The sequence below is a fragment of the Barbatula barbatula genome (assembly GCF_947034865.1).
Source record: "Barbatula barbatula genome assembly, chromosome: 14".
Classification (NCBI taxonomy): Eukaryota; Metazoa; Chordata; class Actinopteri; order Cypriniformes; family Nemacheilidae; genus Barbatula; species Barbatula barbatula.
Window position 1 is genome coordinate 19,902,249 of NC_136777.1, and position 25,669 is coordinate 19,927,917.

At 40.9% G+C, this 25,669-nt stretch overlaps 1 protein-coding gene across 4 annotated transcripts in view; it reads right to left on the minus strand.

The window, feature by feature from the left end:
- Positions 1–25,669, minus strand: part of qkib (QKI, KH domain containing, RNA binding b) — a 69,545-nt gene that overhangs the window by 16,360 nt on the left and 27,516 nt on the right. For all 4 annotated transcript variants that reach the window (XM_079472556.1, XM_079472555.1, XM_079472558.1 and 1 more), the window contains exons 3-4: positions 16,975–17,091; positions 4,343–4,486 (exon numbers count right to left, since the gene is read on the minus strand). In XM_079472556.1, coding sequence (XP_079328682.1) covers positions 4,343–4,486; positions 16,975–17,091 — 261 coding nt within the window. The remainder of the gene's footprint in view (positions 1–4,342; positions 4,487–16,974; positions 17,092–25,669) is intronic.

Genomic DNA, 25,669 nt, shown 5'->3' on the forward strand with positions numbered 1-25,669 from the left:
TTGCCCAAAGTTGGACATCACTTTTGGCCACTACTGTATGTGATATTCTTGTAGATACAGCACAGGTCAACTGGATCTGATTATCCGGCTTGGAAAAAGCCACATGATGAGATATGACATTCATTTCCATAGGACAAACAGTTTGGGACGCTCTACACTTTAGTTTAAAATGTGTTTGTTAATTGTCAGCTCCTTGCTCAAAATCCAACGATGATGAGCAAGACAGACAGTCACACCACTCACACAAACAACAACTACACCCACAAAACCCTAGAGACAACAAAAACCAGCGTTCAGAGATGAGAAAGATCAATCTCCAGCCAAGCGGGAGATTTGAGTGACAGAACGTGCTAATCTGAGCCGTACTGGTGCAGGGATGCACTTCGGCCCCCGCTGGCCCTTCACTGTTTACTTAACTTTCCCTTCTCTCCAACTGCAGGTACATCTTGGCCCACCACATGCGCCAAAGAGGGGATGTGTGTGTGCATTGCGTTGTAGTGGTCCCTCCACACCCAATTTGAAATTTCACTTTATCTCCAGCCCTGACAATTAGAGCCTTTTCTATCAGTCATGGCTTCAGGCTGGGAGGCACGGCAGGGCGGCTGACAGACAGGACTTTAATTAAAGTAGTCCCTTCAGCGGTGACCATTTAGGCCTAGCAACCGCTAACAGACAAGAACGAGAAACGTCAAGAGCTAACAGATAGTGGCGAGAGCTTCACCTCACCGCAGGTTTAGACGCTGCCTACCGGCTTATGTTCTTAATAAGGGCCTTTCTGAAACGGGCTTTCCCCGGGGTGTGCATGTAATTTGGTGCTGAAGTTGTGTGTCTTAGCTTAGGTTAGCATAGCTGAAAATACCCAAAGCAAGGTGACACGAGACGTCTGTTTTTAGTAACAAAAGTTTAGTAACTTTAAGCTCAAGACAGTAATGCTCACCACTTTGGGAACACATTGCTCAACATTTTGGTCGGAAGATCAGATCCTGCTGCTGGACAACCACAATGTGTCAAGCTACTGTAGAGTTGAAAGATTCTCAAATATTTTTGAGCAAATCACTGATTTTTTGTGGGTTATCAAATATTGATATTCTTCATCCTAGAATTTTCAGCAGAGCTCAGGAGAGTCTGGTGAGACCCTGCCTCAGTCCGCACAATCAGATGCAATTGTGAAGGAAAGGCTTTCATAAATTCGTCACAAAGCCATTGATGATAATTGCTTTTTACTGTGGTAGCAGCATCCTGCTGGTCACTGGCTTCCCGCGTGCACCAAACCGGCTGCTGCCACTACTGCTGATTATGATGATGAGAGCAACGGTGATGATGTAGATTATGATGATGATTTCAAAAAGAAGACTGAAGACTCCTGGTGTGCAGGTATAATGATCACTGGATGCATGGTTTCTCCAGAAGGTAGACCGCCAATCCAGCGAGCAAGCAACCCACTGACAACCGCATTTTATGTGACGTGTTCTCCGCAGGAGCGGTCTGTAATATATGCTGTCGAAAATGAACATTTCCCGTAAACCCCAAGGTACGACGCGAGCTCCGTCCACATGTGGAGAGGCAGAATGTACAGCGTAAATGCCACGCGATGCAATCGATCAGTATGCAAATTTCAGCGGGGAATATAGAGATCTTTACAGGAGCTGGATCACGACATTGGCGGCTGTTATCTTAGAGCAAACAGAAAGGAAAGAATCTCAGACTATCTGACTAAGAAAAAAAGCCCCTGTAGGTAAACGCTGTGTTAATGGATTTTACCGTGGGATGTGCAAGGGTACTGCTGGACATCATATACAGCCGCAGTGGGGCTGTGATTGATAAGGAAGGGGCGGTCTCTCTCGGTGGGCTTAGGTGGCGGGCGAGGGAATTGCTCAGGTTAAATGTTATGTGGATACTGCGGCTGTAGCTGTGGCCTGTGTCCACTCGAGTGGAGGTCCACTGATTGGGGAGGTGTGACTGTTCTCACTGAGCTGATTGAAGGTGTTGGCAGTTGCCATGACAGCCAACTGGAGCAATAACATATCATCTTTTCTGTGCTGGCCAAGTTCTATACTGTTCTGTTTCATTCGGTTGTGTTGTCTTTGGGTTACACTGTCATTGGTCATATTTTTAAACCTTCAAAGGAAAGTTCAAGGTTCGAAGTTAAGCTCAACTGACCGAATTTGTGACTTTTTTTGTGACCTTTTTAAAAGGAGAATAAAATAAGATGTATTTGTAAGCAATAGCAAATGCATTGACTAACAAGAGCTAACAATGGAAAATATATATTTTTAAATATTATTAAATTGTTAAATGAATATGAACTAAGATTAATATATGATGTAGAAGTATTGATCATTGTTAAATCATGTTAACCAACCTTATTGTTAAGTGTTTACTATAACTTTTTAGAGCAATCTGTTAGCAGTGCAGAGGTTGTGGGTTCGAGGCCCAGTGAAAAAAAAACCCAGTAGGATTTACTTGATTTTTTGTGTTCATTTGCATGAAATTTTGTACACAGATTTTAAAATAAAAACTATGCACACAGTTTTGTTAGTAAATTTATTTACAAACAGTGCAAAAACTTAACAGTAAAATTTACTTAAAAACAGTGCAAAAACTTACAAATGTACACAAAAATTCCGTAAATCCTACTAGCTAAAGTAATGAAAATGTACACATTGAAGGCATTTGGAGTCACTTTGGATAAAAGCATCTGACAAATGCATAAATAAGCACATAAGCAAGTTTGTCGTCTAGGTCTGCCCTTATGCCACACACCATAATAACTATAGTTTTGACAACAATCTGTGATCTTCTTTAAAAAAAAAGCAGCTATTTTAAAGAATAAAACCAAAAAATAGCAGAAATGAAAGATCAGGATATGACAGATAGGACTCGTATGAGCTCTAATAATTCATGGCTCTACACAAAACACCATAACAAACAACAAAATTCTGGTTGCCTTTCTACATCAGTCTTTATACGGCAAAGACTACACAGGTTTGTATTGCAATATTCATGTTTTTACACTTGAATCACAATAAAACAAGAAGGAAATTATGCATTCCTCTAGTACAAGCTCAGTGGTTAGCGCATGGCACTAGCAACGCCAAGGTCGTGGGTTTGATCCCAGGGGATTGCACATACTGTGCAAATGTAAATATATAGAATAATACAATGCAAGTTGCATTGGATAAAAGCGTCTGCCAAATTCATAAATGTAAATGATGCAGCTCAGAACTGAAATGTGGATTTGTGGACACCAGAAAGAAAATAACACATTTGCTTACTGACAATGGCTCATAATTGTAGACTCACACAAATGTAGCATGCTGAACTCATACTAAGTGTACACGTTCAATGCACATGTAGTGTGCAGCGTTATCTGAACCTTCATGAGTATTGTTCTTAATGAATGCCCCACAGCCAATAAAATGGATGAGACTCACTGGTCATACTGGAGCTGTTTTGAGACTCACTGTGTCTTGGAACACTATAATCCAATGACCATGACCTAAATGCTCTTACTATAACATCACATGACCTGATTCTCAAGTTCATGTGTTCTGACAAATACAACACAAGTGTGAGAAAGCAGCAGAATTTCACCTATGACAGCTCTTGAATATAGATTTCAGTATTTGTCATTCATGATCCTGAACAAAACACATGGACACTATCTATATGGTCTCACTACAGGGCCTATGGATCAAGATGGCTAGAGCGGACCATTTTTGGAGAATATACGGAAGAAGAAAACTCTCTGACCTGCTCCTTGCATTCAGAGCACTTCATTTTTATGATGTTAAATGACAGCAGGTGTCATGTAAACCAGACTATTACTCAACCCCAGCAGCTCTGAGCAGCACTTCCTGCAATCCACGACAACATTTTGAGAAGGTTTCACTTCCCATTCATCAAGTGACACCAAAAAGAGAGGAAATGAAAGGGGAAACATTTAAAGGGCCGAGTACACTCACAGACACACTTTCTAATCTGATGCCATTTCAACTCAACCGCTCTTTCACAAACAAGGATTTTGTGCTGAAAGAAGCTGTCTGAACCATGTCTGTTTTGGTCTCCAGTAAACCGCCAGGCAGAGCTATTAGACGTAATGGGTTTTAAAGTGCAAGTGCTGGTGATTATAAGATATTTGCACATTGTTCTGCCGGATTCTCACAGAACGTTTTAAAACTCTCTGAATCAGTGGATGGAAATGGTAAATTATGCAAGTATTTAACCACGGCATCAATAGACACAACTGACATACAGTGCACTCAGTAAAGATGGTAGACAAAAAAAAAGTGTGTGTAAGCCGAAGAAAACTAAGTTTAGACCGAAGAAAAGCGGCACTCACCGCAGGCACAAGTAGCTTGTTCACTTCCTCCACCGCACGCTTCAGCTTGATCTCAGCCCGGTTCTGTGCGTCCTCCACTGTGATGAGAACATGAAGGTCTTCATTTAAATGCTCCCAGTTGGGCTTTCCTCTGTTTTGCTCCTCCTGGACAAAGAGACACATACGTTTTAGATTGACTGCATGAATCATATAGCTCCGTAAAGATCGGAATGTATGTCTACGCTAGTTTTGGCTTATCTATTTCTCCTTATTGATTTTCCAAAAAATATTGGTTTAAGTGGTCAAATGAGTTGTTTCAATCAACTTTATACAGTTCATTAACTACAATATTTGTTGGCCAAAACAATGGTTGGGTATTTTCTATGTTGTATTTGTTATCTTTTAATTTACTATCGTTTTGCTGGAAAGCCTATAATGGCTGGTTCCACTGTGACAATTTACCCCATGTAGTGTGACCAAATGTGTGTTGAATGACCTGTATCATTGCTTTAGGGTAATAAAAAAGTAAATGTTCAATAGCTGTATTGTAGCTAAGGTTTGTATCTTTAGAAACTGATTTTCAAAAAATATTATTTCCTGAATAGTATTCACTAGCATGAAATGTGTGACAACTTGCCCCATTTGTTTTCCCATGTGTATCTGGCTACTATACGTCCAGAATAGAACACAAGTGCACTACTTAATGAACACTGCACATGTATACTACCTAATCCTTTTTAACAGCAGGTACTAATGCAAAATGTTCATCCCATTTAAAACCTTAGTAATACATTTTCTTCAATTTTGTATAAAAATGGCATAACAAGTGGGTCTGTATACGGCGCCACCATGGCAGCAGGATCAGATGGCTGCTTGTCGGAACTGGATTACTTATCCCTGTTGCAAGTCTTGTCTATGGTGTATTGTGTACATGTTTTTCTCCTCACCTCCCCCATGTTATGCTTTATCTTCTTCTAAAAATACATTTCGTTGCACTGTACTTGTATGTGTGTAATGACAATAAATTGAATCCAATCCAATCCAATCAATAATGTTGTTCGATTTAAATATACAGTGAAAAGATGTTAAACAAGGCTTAATTATAGTTCATTTGTCGAACTGAATGTGGAAGGTCAGGTTCAGTCACTTTTCCAACATTTGTCCTGTCTCTGTACATTCACGTAAGTTACGACAGACTACATTTACATTATTGCTTCGCCAAACAGCAACTTTAAACAATAAGCAAATTTAAACAAAATTGAATGAAAAAAAGGAATTTGACTGATAGCATTATGTCACGCCCTCAGAAACGAGAAAACTCCAAGGCTTACAAAAACAGGTAACTCTTCAATGTTTGACATTCAGACATTCAGACATTCAATAAACGACCCGGGACTAACAAAAACACAGAGTATAAAAAGTCTTTGGTGATGGCAATGATGGCTGACAGGTGCGGGAAACGAGGTGATTACGGATGACGAACAGGTGCGGGATCGTGAGAAATGAAGTCCATAGGGAAAAACAGGTAGGGAAACGGACGGGAGTGTTACAGTACACCCCCCTCCCCAAAGGCGCGTCCTCGCGCCAACGAAACACCAGGTAGGGGGGGTGGGCAGCTGAGAGACTCGTGCGGGACATACAAACTAGGACGGGACAGGGAGTCTCTCAGCTGGCTTCCCCTGGCTGTGGGTCCGGAGGCTTGGGCTCGGGCTGTGGGTCAGGAGGCTTGGGCTCGGGCTGTGGGTCCGGAGGCTTGGGCTGTGGGTCCGGAGGCTTGGGCTGTGGGTCCGGAGGCTTGGGCTCGGGCTGTGGGTCCGGAGGCTTGGGTTCTGGGCTATCCGGGGCCATGGAAAGACTGGTGGGTGCCGGGCTCCCCGGATAGGCAATGTGCACCCCCCCAAAAAACATTTGGGTTGGCCCCTGGGGTTCCTTGGGCTCTGGAGAGAGCTCAGAGACGGGTACGGAGGCCTGGTGAGGCTCAGAGACGGGTACGGAGGCCTGGTGAGGCTCAGAGACGGGTACGGAGGCGTGGTGAGGCTCGGGCACGGGTACGGAGGCCTGGTGAGGCTCGGGCAGGTGTACGGAGGCCTGGTGAGGCTCGGGCACGGAGGCCTGGTGAGGCTCGGGCGTGCTTCGGGGCGCTGGCACGGGAGTGCTTCGGGGCGCTGGCACGGGAGTGCTTCGGGGCGCTGGCACGGGAGTGCTTCGGGGCGCTGGCACGGGAGTGCATCGGGGCGCTGGCACGGGAGTGCATCGGTGCGCAGGCACGGGAGTGCATCGGGGCGCAGGCTCGGAACACCAGAGGGGATCCAACTCCCGGAGTACCTCTGGTGCGATCAGGACCGGTAGCTGTGCCCGGGAAGGCCGGAGATTTTGACCAACGCGGTCCACGGATTCCTCCCCCGGGAGAACCTGATCAACTCCTCCAGGGGAAGGTCGTCCGCGTACGGGAGCAGAACGGCGGCGAGCAGGTCGTCGTCCAGACCGGTCAAAAACACACGGTTAAGTGTGGGATCGTCCCAACCCACCCGGTAACACACCTCAAAAAACTCCTCCACGTACCTCTCCAGTGGCCGTCCGTCTTGAAGAAGACCCACGAGCTGGTCCACTGGAGAGATGTATATGTAATCCATTTTGCGGTCGTTTATTCTGTCACGCCCTCAGAAGCGAGAAATCTCCAAGGCTTACAAAAACAGGTAACTCTTAATGTTTGACATTCAGACATTCAATAAACGACCCGGGACTAACAGAAACACAGAGTATAAAAAGTCTTTGGCGATGGCAATGATGGCTGACAGGTGCGGGAAACGAGGTGATTACGGATGACGAACAGGTGCGGGATCGTGAGAAATGAAGTCCATAGGGAAAAACAGGTAGGGAAACGGACGGGAGTGTTACACATTATTCATTTATTTCAAAACAATAACACATAATATCATCATTATCCATTATAATTGTGTAGTTCAAATCTGTTATTGTAAATCTGACATCTTTAGCATGCAGTAAACAACACATACTGCAGTAAAAGTATGGCAGTATTCAATTTCAAACTCATTTGAACATGTTGAAATTCAAGAAAGGAAATTGGGTCTTGTTTCAACGCCTACTCTTGTGGTACGGTTTCATACTTTGATAGGACCAAAGTTACTGCAAAACTAATAAAAAACAGACTACAACAGCAGAGGATGTGCAAGATAAAAAGCGAGAGGCAGCTTCTTTGATCTGCTGCTTGCTACCAAAGCAGAACTCAAAATGCCATGTACATGTCATCCAGTCAGATGCTGCTGTATAAAAAGACCTCAAAAACAGCTCTTACAGACTCAAAACAGGCCGTGGCACAGGCTTAAAAAACAACCAAAGACACAGTTTTGCAGTTCTATTTGCTGCCTCTAGTGGAGCTGAAATTTCAAACAACACCTTTGAAACTGAAGTCTAAACTGGATGACACAATACACAGACTCGAAAAACATTAACAGACCCATCCAAATGTGGAATTAAACAGGTCGAGGATTGCCGATGACAAACAGCTTAATTGTTAGAAACCCAGAGAACAATAAGTTGAAGGGGCTCGATTACGCTCCACCACCGTTTCCATCTGCATTTGGCTTGTTTTTCTGTGAGATTTCCAAATGAAAAATCAAGATCTGATTTCTGCAATAATCAGATATGCAAACAGTGCTGTTTTTTGCTCCCCACGCCTGCAAATGGGAAATTGATGGCAATCAGCGTCGGTGTATGTGTTGGCGCGTTCTGCCTGCTGATTTTCATTAGGGATGCATTGTTGGCTCTTTGGTGCGCAACAGAAAAGGGAAGAAACAGGGTTTGCATCAGTGCCGGCGTCGCCAAACATACTCGATATGATTAACTATACAGGATAGTGTTATGAGGTCACTTCCTTTTTCTCTTTGTTTGCCCCTCTGGTTTCGCTTGGCTGATTTACTCGGTCTTCCTTGTTTGTGACAAGCGCAAAAAATTTATCTGAGACTGATTGTCACAGCCCAGCAACCCACCCACGGCCATTGTGTCAATAACTCTCAGAGAAAGCTGGGCAGAGACAGCCAAGAGGGACTGGCGGTGTGTACGTGTGCGTGCCAGTCTATCTGAAAGTAAGATACAGACACTTGCTTTCCTGCCGAACAGCCAGGTTGTCTTGCATCGGTCCGCCGCCGTCATTCCTCCTCTGGCCCTGCGGGGTGGCCGGTGACAGGCTGGTAGTCAAGGTGATGCTCTCTCATCGTGAGACATAGGAAATATGTCCGACTGCGGGGCGCTCTACCAGGCTTTTTGTTTACACCCTTCTCCCCTATCGCGACCTGCCTCTCAGCCGCCCATGCAGTAACTGAGCAGAAGCATAATCGATGTCCATAAAAATCTATTGTCCTGTTCTTTTATTATCCTAACTGAAGCAACTACAGATCCCTGAAGGAGCACCGACCCCTCTGTGAAAAGCTGGGGGAACTAATATCACGGCTTGGGCAGGAGACGAAAAATTGACCATGAGGTGCATTAGTGTAATAAGACATAGGTTTGTACAAAGTGAACTTGCATTTGTACTCCGATTTCATATTCTGATTAAAGGAATAGTTCACCGATAAATTAAAATCGTTTTTGTTTATTCACCCTCATGCCATTCCAAACTTGCAAAGTCTGCAGAACACAAAAGAAGATATTTTGCAAAACGTGGTGTACCAAATAACACTGGAAACTCATCGTAGATGAAGACTTCCATCGTATGAACACAAAACCACTTAGACAATTCTCAAAATATATTCTTTGTGTTCCATTAAATAAAGAGAAATACACAAGTTTGGAATGACATGAGGGTGAATAAATGATAAATGACAGAATTTTCATTTATATATGAACTATCACTGTAAGCCTTCATTCGGATAAAGATGTTAATATGCTAAATTCGGAATTAACCAACAAACCTTTTCCTGCTCTTACGATTTATTTCAGTTTATTGTTAGTAATTCTGCACAGTACTTAAATCAGCTCATTCATTCTCAATCCTGTCCATGACAACAGCACGCAAGAATGAAATAAATTGCTAAATGTAGGTCAGGAGTTTCATGCTGTGCTTTCATCGTTATGTTTATTGATTTATGTTTACTTCTTTTGAAGTGTGTAATTTACTTGATATTCAAATCTCATCTTAAAACAGAAAATCAAGACCCTGATTTCCCAATAATGTAAACACTGTGGTGCATTCAAAACGTCTAGCATGCTCCACCAATGGTGGGGGGCGTGGCTAACTGCTGTCCAGCCAATGGAAGATGAATGGGACTGCCGTAAAAACCTGATGCTAGTGTTGCATCTACAAAGACACCAGTTTTAGGACAGGTGCATCTGTTCATTTTATTATTTTATCTTGCTGGCACGGTCTCCACATTTCAAGTCACATGCAATCTCAGACAAACTACCCTCGGAGAGAATAGCAATGACCACGAGTCTCTTTCTCACGGGATAGATTCAGGAGAATGACAGAGGGCTTTGCCCTTAAATCCAGATGATTTGGTGCTTGTGTAAAAGTGCAGCCGCATCAAAGCTTCTTGTTAGAGGGTCTAAAAGAACAAAAGAAGAAAGCTTCACATCCTTTGCTCATGAACTCTGGACTTGCTGGATTTCATCCTAAATTTGTACAAGAATGTAGATTGTTAAAACAATTGTCATCACACTACTGTATGAATGAAGTATGTCCTAATGTCCTGCACACTGTACATTAAAGAAACACAAATAAAATGCATGCTGGAAATGTCCTGGGTGATGTGAAAAGGGGCCAACAAGGACCTCTGTGGTATAGCCTAATCCCAGAGGAAGGGGGATTCACACCCCCCCCAAAAAAGTTTCAAGAATGGTAAATGTTACCAGAGCAACATGTCTGTGATGTGTGGATATTTTACCTGATGTATCTTCCTAAACCCACTAAATGTTGTGTTAATGTGAATTTGCACCAAGAACAGTAATAATTTTGCTTTATGTGACAATTTCCCATCACTCCCTCTCTTACTCCTCAAATTAAACCAGCGGTTTCATGCAGCTGTATTGTGACTGACCTTTGACCTTGACCTGGAATACAGTGTATGTAAAGGGCCTCTTCACATGTGCAAAGGCTACAGCACATAATTAAATCCCAGTAGAAATAAATGTGACAGCTCATAAGGCGTCTTTGAAACAAGCCCTTAAAATCAACTAGTAACTCAAAGCACCGAACAACAAGCTCTTTTCTCATCGGATATGCCCAAAGTGACAGTGTGCTTAAACTAATACCATGCTCCTGCTTTAATAAGTGTGTGTGTGAAATGTGACAAGAGGACCCAGAAATGAAATGCTGTCACTTTAGCGCGCGCACACCTACACACGCAGGTCTGTTTAGTGACGCTGAAAGCAGATGAAGCTGAAGTGATTGTGACAGTTCTAATAACAGTAATTGCCAGCGGGTCTCAAACTGCAGCTGAGTCTCTCTGACAGAGCCAGTCGGAACAAAGATGAAGGCACCTACATCAGCAATACAACACTCGGCACATTTACTCGCTGTATCTGCGGGAGTCTGACGATGGGCCCTGGGCTGATCTTCTGTTTATATAGTGCTCATAAATATCATTAGATAGCTGTTTGTAAATCAAATTAGGCTACTTTAAAAATAGAAATAAAAAGGAAGAAACATACTAGCTGGAATCTGTAACTATTTTTGGGCTAAAAATATAAATCAGTTACTGAGCAAGTACATAAAAAATCTGTGTTCAAAGACTTTACCACAATTCATAACGATAAGCTTATAATATTTAATTGGTGATGTCATGTATGATTACGCAGTTTTAAGATTATTTCACCCCGATTCAACTGCTATTTTATGTTTTAAACAGAGGTGGAGACCGAGAGGCAAAAGTTACAAATCGCAGCTTTAAAGGTTCAAGGTGTATTTTTTGGAGGATCTATAGACAGAAATGCAATATAATCTACATAACTTTGTCTAAAGAGTATATAAGACCTTATGTCGTGAAGCGTTATGTTTTATGATCTCATAATGAGAGCTATTTCTATTCACATACACCGTGGGTCCCCTTGCATGGAGTTCTCCATGTTGTTTCTACAGTAGCACTGAAGGGACAAACTGCTCTACAGAGCGCGTTATCTCCTTCGGCAAAGAAGCGAAAACATGACAACATCTTGCTTCCAAAGGGAGGTGGTGGAGTGAGCCGTTGGTTGCAGTTCACAAACTCGTCACTAGATGTCACTAAATTTCATACACTTGATCTTAAAAGTTTCAAGAAAACAAAACTGGGGTTAAGCTGTTATGACGTGAAATTTTACTACATTCCCCTAAACTTCAAAAAACCCTATTTAAAAACTATAAATGACACATGGTCACTGTGCAAAATCTTCACCAACTCATAGCAAGCAAATATATGCCTACTGAAATGTTAATCTCAGCACTAGCGTGTTGTCTTGAGCTGAATGCTTGTTGATATTTTAGTCAAGCAGCTGTATTAATTTCCCTTAAAGCCGCACAAAACCGGCTTAGACAAGTTGAAATCCTTGTTTTAATGCAACGGTTTACTGACAGGTGAGTGGGCGAGCGTTCACTGTTGTCCAAGATGCATCAGGATTAGCTGATTAGCTCTGGGACAAATGCAATGTGAACACATGCATTTCTGTCTCTCTCTGAATATGATTTGAGTGACTGAATATGAAAATGTAATACTGGATGTTTACACCAGGTGAAAACAGGATTGCATACATTAGGTCTATAATCAAAATCATGAATATTTGACTAACAAATAGGAAACTCCCTGCAACCAGTAACTTCAGAAACCGCGAGTGTGTGTATTTGTCCACATAGGGCTGTCAATCACTTGGTCATCAGTGTTGTACAGTTAAAAAGACAATTCTCCAGGTGAGAGTCGATGAAGAAAAATTGAAGAGGAAACATCAGTGTTGGTAAGATCTGTTAACATCTTGGAACTCTTTTGCCCTGGTACAGATTTTACCATCTCTGTTGTCACTTACCTCTCACTTTCACATCAAAGCTGTGCTTTAGGCAACGTTGAGACGCAGAAAGACTAACTAAGTTCAACATAAAGGCCAACGCCGATCTGACATTGTGTTATAACAGCTGAAAACTGAAAAAGTTTATGAACTGAATAAAAGAGGAACAATAAGAGAAAGCATCTGCAATCATCGTGATGCTTATACACTTAATAAAATACGTGTCATGATTCTGCTGCATCATGTCAGGTTTCTCTTAGTATAGTGGCAGGATCATGACAGAACCTCATGTTTAATGTGGAGAGAGGCAATTATTGTTGTAATTCAGGTCTCGTCTCTGTTCCCATCCTCTCGTTATTGATTAATGCCCTACACCTGTTTCCCTCTTGATTTGCTCCCTTACTTAATGCCCTTGTGTCTTCTGTCTTGTGCTGATTCATTGTGATTTGTTTGGTGAGTTCATGTCTTGTCAGTTTAGTTATTTGTAGTTCATGTCAAAAGTTAATTTAAGTCTTGTTTAAGTGTAGTTAGTTTTAGTCCTGTTCTGTCTTGTCATAATATTCCCATGTTTTGTTCTGTTACCCCCACGTGGGTCTTTGTTTTATTATTTATTAAATATACGTTAACCCCTTAACCGCTGTCTGCACCTGGGTCCTCTCTCCGTGTCTCACCCCACGAGAACCATGACAGAATGAACCAGCACAAATCGGACCCAGCAGACAGAGGGATCGTTGTGGCAGCAGTTGAGGCTGCCGGATTCCCCTCCAGGGTTAGAGGTTGCCGGACTCCCTTCCAGGGTTGAGACTGCCGGATTCCTGCTCAGGGCCGAGACCGCCGGACTGCCTTACAGGGTTGAGACCGCCGGTCTTCCCTCCAGGGTCGAAGCCGCCGGAATCCTGTGGCCACGAAAGATCCCCAGCCGGGCATTCCAGGTCGGTGCAGCCGGGCATTTCCGCCCGGTGGAGCTGGGCATTCCTGCCCGGCGGAGCCAGGCATTTCCGCCCGGTGCATGCGGCCATTCCAGCCCAGTGCATGCGGCCATTCCAGCCCAGTGCATCGTGTTTGTGTCTGCCGGCTATCCAGTTTGTGTCTGCCGGCGCTATCCAGTTTGTGTCTGCCGGAGCTACCCAGTCCGTGTCTGCCCATGTTTGGACTTCCCTTTGGACTCTTGTGTGCCCCTTACCTTGGACTCTTGTGCTTACTTGTTTTGATTTGTTTTATCATGTTGATTTGGTTTTGCATTTGTCATTGTCTGTCTTGTCTTGTTTGTGCCTTGAGGAGCATCAGGTTGCTGCTCCTTAAGGAGAGGCTTCTGTCATGATTCTGCTGCATCATGTCAGGTTTCTCTTAGTATAGTGGCAGGATCATGACAGAACCTCATGTTTAATGTGGAGAGAGGCAATTATTGTTGTAATTGCCTTCCATACGCTCTCTCCAGGTCTCGTCTCTGTTCCCATCCTCTCGTTATTGATTAATGCCCTACACCTGTTTCCCTCTTGATTTGCTTCCTTACTTAATGCCCTTGTGTCTTCTGTCTTGTGCTGGTTCATTGTGATTTGTTTGGTGAGTTCATGTCTTGTCAGTTTAGTTATTTGTAGTTCATGTCAAAAGTTAATTTAAGTCTTGTTTAAGTGTAGTTAGTTTTAGTCCTGTCTTGTTATTGTACCCATGTCATGTTTTGTTCTGTTACCCCCTCGTGGGTCTTTGTTTTATTATTTATTAAATTATTTGTTAACCCCTTACCCGCTGTCTGCACCTGGGTCCTCTCTCTGTGTCTCACCACGAGAATCATGACAATACGTAGTATTGATTGGTCAAAAAGCTGTAGTTTATTCGTGTCAATGACTAATAATAACAATTAACTGTATTAAACTAAACGTAAAATAAATCATTTTTGTGGCTAAAATATGAATCACTCACCTCGAAACTGATAAAAAGGGTTTAATACCATTGCTTTCATCAAAAATGTTATTATTACTTACAAAAACTCAAATAATGCAAATAATTTCCTTAACTATTTACTGAGAACCTTTAATGTTAAGTAATTTAAGATAAATAAAATTTAATTTTTAAAAACAATTCATCTAGATAAAAAAACACTTACTTTAAAATGATCTGCGTTTATGTCTAAACCACATTCTTAAGGCTTGAATAAGTTCCATAGATATCATTTTTTGTGTTTTTTTCAATTGCCCTGTCAAAAATCCTTATACGTCAATGACCGATTCAAAATAAAGCAGATAAAATAATCTGTAAATTTGAAGGAAATTATGACAATGTTAAATTACCTCTGATTCATCTCTGAAGTCACTTAGGAAAATGTCTTCTAAATTAATAAATGTAATGTAAAATATTTGTTTGTTTGATGCTTAGCAGTTGTTGGTGGTTTCTCAGACCATTTTTTTGTCTATTTTCAAAATTATGTTATCAATAAATTACAGATTGTTGGTTGGGGGTTGCTGTCCTGCCAACGTCAAAAGAGACAATCATTTAATGACACTGTGGTCCCTAGATTTGTCTTGGGTTTAAAAAGAAATCTAAAACAAAACATTCTAACCCGATTTTATTATTTACTACACCAGTTGAGAAAATGTTTAGCAGATCATGCAGAAAATAAATATGTTAATCATCCAAGTATTATTGGCCTCAAAATGGCCAATACATTATCCATCAGTTAAACTCACACATGGAATTGTCATCCAATATGTTAATGAATGAGCATAATCCTGGAATGTTTTCATCAAAAACCTTAATTTCTTTTCGACTAAAGAAAAAAATACATAAACATCTTGGATGACAACAGGGGTGAATAAATTATTATGAAAATGTATGTTGAAAGTGTTCAGTTCCTTTGAGCTGTGTTCACATGTGTGTGAACCCATGAAACATAACGCGAAGGACAAGGGCGGTTGTCCAAGACGAGAATAATCTCATAAATTGCATGCAGGCAGATTAAATCAATAAGACTCAATGGCAGATGCAAAGTACCAGAACGCCTGTCAATCTCCACATCCCTTTCACTCATACGAACATGCCTTTGTCTAACATTGTTTCTCTTAAAATCAGCGCAGAAAATGGGAAACAAAGCGTTCCTTTTTGTTCTAGGCCTGTGTGTGATTCTCCTACCTGTACTCATTTAGATTTCAAGAGATAAGTAAATGCGATTGACATAACGTGAGATCTGAGGTGCAGAGATCGTGAGAACCAGAGGACATCGGCGGACAATGAGATTTTCCGTTATCTACCAAAGCAGCTTGAGACTCGAAGGGCAAAGGCAGGAGAACCTTTAAACACACATGTGAATGTTTGCAAAAGAGCTCCAATTGACCCCGTCAATGTCGGACGGACCCGCGCTATCAGAAAAGGACCATCCTCGCGCACGCAGGCGCGCACAGCTGAGATCCGATACGCAGGCGACCAGCTGCGCTCCGACAGGATGCAGAGCCAATCCAGATGTGCGGAGAGCGTTCCGGGATGACAACAGACCTTTTCACAGAGCACTTGTTTTATTTTTTCGCCAGATTCTTCTGACGGTCGCTCGGGATGGGCTCAGATAACTATCCGCTTCCAACACTTGTCCAAATACGGGTCCTACCCAGCTAATGGAAACACGAACGCGCATCCAGATCAGATACACGTGTGTGCGCAAGTGCGTGTTTTGAATATCGGGGACATCTGCTTAAAAACGCGTTCACACTGTGCGCCGGTCCCAAAACATGCCAATGATCTTCATGATAATAAACTTTGTGTTTGTGTTCACGTGAACATGTGTGTTTACTCAAGTGTTAATGATGGACAGTAAACGTGACCCTGTTCATCCAGACCCTCCCTGACCCCGACCGCTCGGGCGTCGTTGGCCCAGCATGGGGTAAGGGGACTGGGGTCAGACTGGGAGAGGAGCCCTGGCAGGGCTGCAGGATCCAGCCCCCGCTCATCTGAGGCCAAGTACAATGTTTGAGCACTTGCCCACATCTCTCAGGAACGAGACGCAGCGAGAGGGGGGCTTGTCATTCCCTATAAACAATCTCAGATGGGTTGGTGGGCAGTGCAGACCGGACAGGGCTAGTTCACTCTCGCACAAACTCGTCCAGGACAAATGCGAGGACAGATATTACACCACACCAGACGTATTAATGGTTGTTTACTGAGTGAGCTTTAATTGTGGGATGAGCAATATGTTTAGGCATATGGATGAATCGGCCAATCAGATACCTCCATCTGTGCACGGTGCAATCTAAATGTGATTTTTTAACACCTCCGATTGTGCATGCGCCTTTGTACGTCCGTCTCCAAAGTCCAAGTGACAAATGCAAGTAACATTTTCAGGCCAGTTGGCTGGTCAACCATCATTTGAGAACTAGGATGATCAAAATCTCACTTGGGTATTCCTTACTCGCAAATATCTGATGAACAAATATGAGGTACAATCTTACAATGCTTAAATTGTGTGAAATGACATTACAAAAAGACTGAAAAGTATAGGAACTGCTTAATAAACAAGCAGGAAAAACCCAATATCATTTGTATTGCAAATATATAATGCAAAAACATTTTTATAACCAGAATAATCCACCCGCCATTGGCACATGATGTAATTCATGTCTTAGTATGTGCTTTTTTCACTAACTATGTTAATACATGCATGTGTGTATTGTAGATCTTACCTTCTTCTTGTCCCTCATGGAGCCTTTTCCTCTCACCATGATCTTACATCCTGTCTCTGCCTCCAGCTGTTTGGCCGTGAGACCCCGCGGGCCCAAGATCCGGCCCACAAAATTAAACTGCAACACACAAACACACAGCACTAAGTCTCACTGCATCTGTCTGGATGGACTTATTAAAGACAGGTTTATTCGCCATCCAACAAGTCAATGTTTACAACAACAATGCTATAAAATGTACATTTTGTATTATAAAATTTTTAAAACGTCTTTGTCGACCTTGTGAGTTTTGACATTTAAAAAAAACTCGGACATCTCCAACTTGTTCGACATCACGCCAATAAGGCCATTGTTGGGGGGGACAACTGAGAACTGAATCCCGGTCCACTTAACACAGTAGTTTCATTCATTGTTGTAGTTGTAGTCATTGATGAAATCATGCAATATTGTAGTATCCTCTTTATTTCTCTTTGATATGCCATTTAAATTACAGTAAGTGCAAGATCCTGCACTTTCTTGGTTCTTTGAAATTTGGCAAAAGTTGAAATCATGTTGAAGTCTTAGGTTGCCAGACCCTCATCCATATATCATACCACTTGTGTCTTTAACATTAAAACCCCTATCAAATCCATATAAAGTCAGTTTCACTATAAAGAGAGTATTAGTGACAAAGATTATCACGGATGCGTAAGAGTACAAATAAAATCAAAAACCAGAATTCACCAGGATGGTAAGAATGAATAGTAATTCTGTTTAGGAGACACTTTGTTCTAGAAAGTTGCCAAAGTGTTATCGTGAATCTCATCAGCTGAGACTGAGACAATGTGCAGAGAACGGCAGCAGATAGCCTCTCATAGACCCTCACTGACAAGATAAGAGGCTCCAATCTCCAATCAATGCTGACCTGAAGGCTGCCGGTCAAAGGCTTAGGCCATGATGTAAAGGAGAACTAACAGACCAATGTGTGTGCGTGCTTGCGTTTCTTTCTCAGACAATATCAGACCAACACTAAAGTGGGGTCAAGGTTTATTACAGCCAATAGCTTTTTATCCAAAGCCTGTGTGACCCATGTTATTGGATTTCAGTAAGTAAATCAAAGTTCAGAAAGTACATCATTGCACACTTAAAAATAAAGGTGTTCACAAGGTTCTTCACAACGATGCCTAGAAGAACCATTTTTGGTTCCACAAAGAACCATTCAGCCAAAGATTCTTTAAATAACCATCTCTTTCTTACTCTTTTATAATCTTAATAAAAAATACCTTTTGTGAAACAGAAAGGTTCTTCAGAATGTAAAGGTTGTTTACATTGGAACTAGAAGGCTTCTAAGACATCTGTCAAAAAGTATTTTTCCCACGATACAGAACATGACACGACTGATACCTCTGACCCCATGACACAGAATCGCATTCGATGCGAAGGGTGCACACTCATGTTCGGAAGTGGTTTGTGTACTTTATGAAACCGTGAACTTGCGTGATCACTCAAATGCCATCTTTATTCCCCAGGCACTTTTTCTTTCTCTTAGGGAACTCCGTTGGAAGACAGACTGTGTGAGGTTCTCAATGCACGCAGCCTTGCGTTCTGTAAAATCGCATTTTACACTGTAGACTACACTGCTCTAATCAATAAGCCTCCGGGGGGTCCGGCTTCATCAATGTGTTTGGTATTCTGACGCTACGCTCTTTTCACATGACTGACTCCATGCATAATTGACTACTGGTAAAGCACAGTCACCGAGTTATTTTTTATTTTGCCACCTTCATCCTTGTCCAAGTGGCTTGCTGATATGAATGAAAAGAAGCAATTAAATTTTACTTGGAGGCAGAGAGCATCAGTGTGTTACATTTGCATGCATGTGCACCCGTCCTTCAAATAAAAGTAAAGTGGCGTGCATGCATACATGAACGAAATACACATGGGGGAAGCTAATAGAGGATGAATGTCACTCCGCGATTGTGTAATTAATAAACCTATTATGATGTACATATGGTACCGTTTACAAGCCAATAATTCATATTTAAAGTTGCAATTTTGAACCAGGTTTTATATCAGTTTTAAGATCAGTTATCAATTAATTTTCATGAACCGGTTGTGTGTACAGAATTGAAAAGCAAGTTGCTATTGGCATAATTGATAGCACATTTGTGCAGAGAAAAGACTCACATGACTAAAAACTGTTAATAAAATGTTTGATAAACATTACTAAACACAAAATATAATATACTGTTGGCATTTATGTTTCTCAGCCACAAGATACCAGAATGATTACCAGAAGGTTATCAAAAGGTCACATGAATGTTGAAGGATTCATCTTTAGTCACCTTCAAGTCATTTAAAAACCTGTATGACTGTATGTAAGAACACAAAAGGAGATATTTTGAAGAATGAACATTGACCCCCATTGAGTTCCATTGTAAGACATTTTTCCAAATTCTTTCTTTTGTAGTACACAAGAGTGAAATTCAGGTTTAATGACATGGTCAATGAATAAACAATGACTGAATCTGTATTTTTGGGTGAAGTTCTCTAGTTTGTTCAGGGTCTCGGATAGAAATGACAAGCCTCTTGTCTAGCCGAGCAGTAAGAAAGGTTATGTATGTTGACAGCCACTGTTGCTATGTGATGGGATGCAGGTCGGTATATCAAATCAAAGGCTTTTCTCCAGGCCTGCACAAGCAAATGTCTCAAGGTGCCTTTGGAGATGGAGTAATCATCGTTCGAGACTCCAGAAGGAACAGCTTCAGTCCGACACCAGCAGGCGCAAATTATAGATCGGCGCTGTCCCTGCAGCATTCGCACATCTGCCGGGATTACATACGCGCCGCTCTGTAGCCTATCACAGAAGGCCGGATGACCTCCGCTCTCCGTCTGGATTATGTGACGCTCGGGCCTGGTGAGAGCACTTGAACACACAAACACATATGGACAGATCTGAAAAAGCTTGCCTTTATTCAGCTGCTCGGTTTCCGAGTTGTTGGCAAGGATCCCTGATGGGAAAAATATATTTCGGTGTCCTTCACTTATTGTGATTTCAGCTTGTACAAGCTTGTATGAACACTAAAAAAATGTCAAACATGCCACAACTTTTAAACATTTGATAATGATGTCAGAGTACATTTAACTTTGAATCTGTCATTTATTCACCCTCACGTTTTACAAATCCTGTATATGACTCTTTCTTCTGTGGAACACAAAGAAGATATTTTGAGAAATGTCTCAGGGGTTTTGTGTCCATACAATGGAAGTCAATGGGGTCCAATGTTGTTGGTTACCAACATTTTTCGAAATATCTTTTGTGTTCTGCAGAAGGAAGAAAGTCATAAGGTTTGGAAAGAAATCTAAATGATGAGAAAACATTTACCTAGTGAGATCGCTACCTTGTTCAGTTTTTTAAACACACTTCTGTGCAACCCAATACTTTCTATTGCCAAAAATAGAACATGAAATGAAAGTGAAGCGTCAGGAGTTGACTGCAAGTACTTTAAGACGTGCATGTGCGTATTCTCACACGCTCTGCACACTGAAAGCGTTAGTGACAGCATCATCTCCTCTATCTGAATGAATGCACCTCTCAAATCTCCAGCTGTAATGCGCGTTTCGATGCCGCTCCATCAAATCTCGCCGACTTGTATCTGAGCCTTTTGTGTGGGCCTGCTCCTACTGTGCGGCCTTCAAAACTGCTTTGATGAACGTCTGTGTGCGAGTTTGTGAAGATGGGCATGCAAGTGTCTTGTGCTCTTGTGTTGAGGGTGTAGAGAAGAGAGCAGGTATTACATTTTCATCTTCTCCCATCAGGTGATATCAGGACAGCGATTGCAGGCAGTTGCGAGAAAAGTTAGAAGTAAGATGCTTCTGTTTGTGTGAGAGAGCACGGTCAAGTGTGAACTGCACATGCCTGCTCATGTATAGACCACTCGCAATAAAATGCTGTTCCAGAACTTCCTGTTTCAGTTTTTTGACACTTCCCAAACATTAAAACAAAATACAACCAACATCCTCAGCAGGCGGACCGCCGTCCGGATCCGGACCTTCGCTCCGTTCCATCCGGAGCGCCAGACATAGCCTAATAAACCATTTAAAACATTTGACTATTTTGCCTGTTTAAATTGAGCCGTGCGTCTTCACAACGGAGAATCACACCACACCCGCTCTCAGGAACAATTATGTAATTTATCTTTTGCCGCTATATCCTCTAATATCTTTATTTAGCGCCAAACGCACTTCGTTTTAACCCTTTCTGCTCTGCGCGCGCTGCTTCTCTCCCGCCAAACACACGCCGCATAAAGAAAAGCAAACAAGTGCTTATTTTAACAACACTAGTGCAGACACGCAGAGCAGGTTAATGGATGCACAACCGTAAACAAAATGCAGGCAATATTAAAGTATTTGTATCCGTCAGTCTGTTTACTGTTCGCTATATGTCTCCAACCTTTCAACCAGATTTGTGATATTTTATTAACCATAACGTTTTTATCTACATTTAGCATTAGCATTATTATTCAGCATGTAAACCCAGGCTAACATCTCATAATCAATTATTATATCAACCATAAAAGATTAATTTCAAGCATTGATTTAACTAAGATGTTGGTATTATTCAGTCAGTATTGAAGATTTTGTTATATTTTCACAGAATGTTCTGTAGGATGATATTATGAAAGACCTTTGCTGGGTTTTCACAAGCAGGGTCACATTTTGTAATGAACAACGTTTTAATTGAGAAATGGTTTAAAGATAGAAGTAGTTCTGGTCTGAAAGTGAAAAGGTGACAATGGCATGAAAAGGCTAATTTAGTTAGTAAGATTTTAATTGTTATATAGCATTTGCTGTTTGCATGTTGTCAGTAGTTTTTTTATTTACAAATATTATTTATCAGACTTCTGTTAAGAGGTCATTCCCCTAAAACCACAGAGCCTACACATACATATATCAAAATATGACATAAATGGCCTGATTAAAGATCATATATTTTATACAGTATATCCAACTAGGCTAAATTGCTGAAATATTTATTTGTTTTAAAAATAAACATGTTGTCACGACCTCCGTTTGGAAGAAGATTTTAAGACCGGACCTCTTGGAACTTTAATTGAATACCCCTGGTCCAGAACATTTCTAACAAATCAAACTGTTAAACTAATATCTTTAAGATTTAATTATGTATGTAAGAATTTAAAAATGAAAATAAAACGCTTTATATTAACTAACCATTAACTACGACTTTTGCCTCAATAAACCTTTTCATTTTTGCTTATTAATAGTTAGTAATTTAGTTATTAGATCTAGGTATGGGATAGGATTAAGGATGTAGAATATGGTCATGAAGAATATGCGCTTTATAAATAGTAAAATAAAATATATTAATAATAGAAATGCAAATATGCAATAAGTTAATAGTGAGAATTGGTCCCTATACTAAAGTTTTGACCAAAAATTAAACTGGAAGCAATTCTGGACTAGTGTTTACATCTTGCGAAGTGGTCTATATCAGTTTGTGTTGTTGTTGTTTTGTGTCAGGCTGTTGAAATATCAGGATGGCTGTCGTGTTCTCCGTTGGGACTCGTTCTACATTCTTCACATTTTAAATCCCTGTCCCGTGAACACAAACACATATTCTGGGTGTTATTGTTTTTTTGTGAAGGGTTCCGTTCAGGACGTGTCCATTTTGAAGAAATAAAGCTCCTTCAAATCAATAACAGCGATTATAGATAATTGAATGTACATTTACTGCACCATGTGAAGCAATATAGAGTTTACCCCAAAATAAAAAACTGAAAATGAAGCCTTCCTTACACATATTTAGTTTTGGGGTTGAATGAGATGTCAATAGATTGCGTGAAGCTTCACACCATTCCATAGGTTCTCTTGCATCCTGAGAACACTATTCATTCTTCGTTCCTGAGCTATAAAAGAGCAATGTCTAAACAATACGAATTCCGACATACGTTACCCCTACACAACATCCCCCTTCATGCCAATGCTAAACTGTATAAAGGTCTAATGCTCTCTTAAACCCCCCAAACTATTTCATTCATAAATGCAAAAACAACATGGGACTCATAATCACATCGCAGGGGCCTTTTTCACTCCGAACGCCCCCTCTCTCTGGAAGACTGAAGCAGCAACGGATAAAGCCAGCTTGACTTATCGGCCTGATCTCCGTACAGCATACCTCAGCTCTTTAGCGCTCTGCCGCCCGAAACAAAAGGCGCTTAAAAAAAGCACAGGCAGTTAATGGAATCTCTGATATCTGCTGTTTAAGACCGAGGCCCTATTTACTCATTCTGCACAGTGGAGATTAAGTGTGTTTTCCATCAACTACAATAAAATAGGCAGCGGGGACGTAATTAGGGTCGTTTAAGACAGCGCGCATGCGAGTCTGCCACAGACCGCGAGTGATGGCATTATCTTATGAAGATAAACGACTCGGCTCTGGTAATAGGCAAATTAATTATTGCATGGCTTCTAATAGCACTGCGCTCTGATTCCCTGCTGCAGGATGTCTTTTGTTTTCATTATTGCGCGGGACAAGCAAGGGGAGGAAAAGCACATCTCTCCTCTGACGGGGGCTCGTAATGAGGACGGGAGATGTCTAACCGAGCGTATGCCTCCGTATCTACAACACTTGATCTCAAACGTTTTATCCGAGCTTCCTGAGCTGATAATGAGTGAGTGCTATTGATTGGTCGATTCCCTTGAGGTTGTCTAATTTCACTCTGTTAGTGTGTGCGAGGGGGGATTAGCAGGGAAGCTGAAACTTTGGACTGTTGTACCTGTATATGAAACAAACTGAATAACGGTGTTTAATATCTATTAAAGGGTTGCAATGCAGCTCAAGTGATGTCAACTTGCATCGACAGCATCCTTTTGAAAAAAATGTGAACTCCATCATCATTTTCTTGCCCTTGTGTCATTACACAACCTGTATTCCTTTCTTTCTTCTGCAGAACACAAAAGAAGATATTTTGAAGAATGTTGGTAACCAAACAACATTGACCCCCATTGACTTCTATTGAATAGACACAAAACCACTGCATTTCTCAAAATATCTTCTTTTGTCATATACAGGTTTTGAATGACATGAGGGTGAATTTTTATTTTTGGGTGAACAGTCCCTTTAACTGTCAGCTCATATAAGAGACTTTTTGACATTTACCAGCATAAAGCTACTTTTAATATAAAATAAAAGTCTGCAATATAATATTATGTTATCACCAAAATATAACAAATTTCCAAAGTAAAACTAGATATTTAACAAGAAATATTTAACATCGCGACTGCCTGATCTCATTTTGTGATTTGTGTTTTCTATAAAATTGACCTTTTATTAAACACTCATAATGAAACTCATAATAACATAACAGTATTGTATATCCACATATGACATGTTTGATCATTGACTTGACTCTCATTGCTATGGACTGATGTTCATGTGTCCTGAAGGCATCAGGTCTGACAGTGCAGAGAGGTGAAGCGAGTTGCCCGGCGGCTGTAAACCATCACAGGTCTGCGGTGGTGTTGTGAACGCTCATCATGTCCTAATGAACCCTAATTAACCTTCATTAGCTGTGAGGTGATCCGGAACGCCGCTGCACCTCTCCCCTGTGTGCGTGTTATTGTTTATTATCAACAGAGTAATGAGGAGACTCGCTCGCATCACCCCGCCGTGAACACAGCCGCGCTCATGTGTGTGTGAGACAGCTGAAAGCATTTTAGCCGAGGTTATGTAGGTGCTGGAGTCTGTGATCTTGTTTCAGACAATACTCTGTCTTATTGAAACAATTTGTTCATATCAGAACCCCGCTTACTATACTGTCTTTGCACCACACACTAGGTGTCGGCTCTGACAATAATTCAATCACATTTCTTTACAAATGATTCTAGGGCTGTCAGACGATTTATAAACACATAGCCCTACAAGTATACATTTAGGAAAATATAAACATTTATATATCATTTAAATTATTGCTAATATAAATAATGTAATAATAATGTACATATTTTCTAAATATGTATACAGGTATGTGTACGTATATGTGTTTATTAATTATGTGTACGTATATGTGTTTATTAATTATTATGACAAATCGACAGACGGAAAGAAAAACATATTCTTGCCTTTACTTTACTTGCATATAAAAACATTTAGCAGATTTTGATCAACTTTTTAATGTGTGCATTCTATGCATCATTTCTGTTCATGTTTTAAGATTTTTTATGATTTATAATTGTAATTATAGCTTTTCTGTGGCTCAGTGGTTAGAGGATGGCAATGCAAAGGTCATGGGTTTGATCCCAGGCGATTGGACATACGCAGATGCAATGTCTAGTATAATGCAATGTAAGTCGCTTTGGATAGAAGCGTCTGCCAAATGCATAAATGTAAAAGTATAATGATTTAATTTCTAGTTTAGTATAACATATTATTTTGTGTATTAATTATTAATAATTATTAATTATACTATTATTATTAATAATAATATATTTGTCTTTTTGAACAGCTATATTTTGTTTATTGTAAATACACTATACATGTATGAAATTACAAACAGGTGTATAAAAGGTTTAATTCATTACATACATTTCTAGGCTTTCAAGGCTTTTAAAATTGTCTCCGTCATTTCCACACATAAAAACATAATTGTGTTGAGCTTGAAAGAGTAAAAAATTCACACACAATATGCACAGACACACG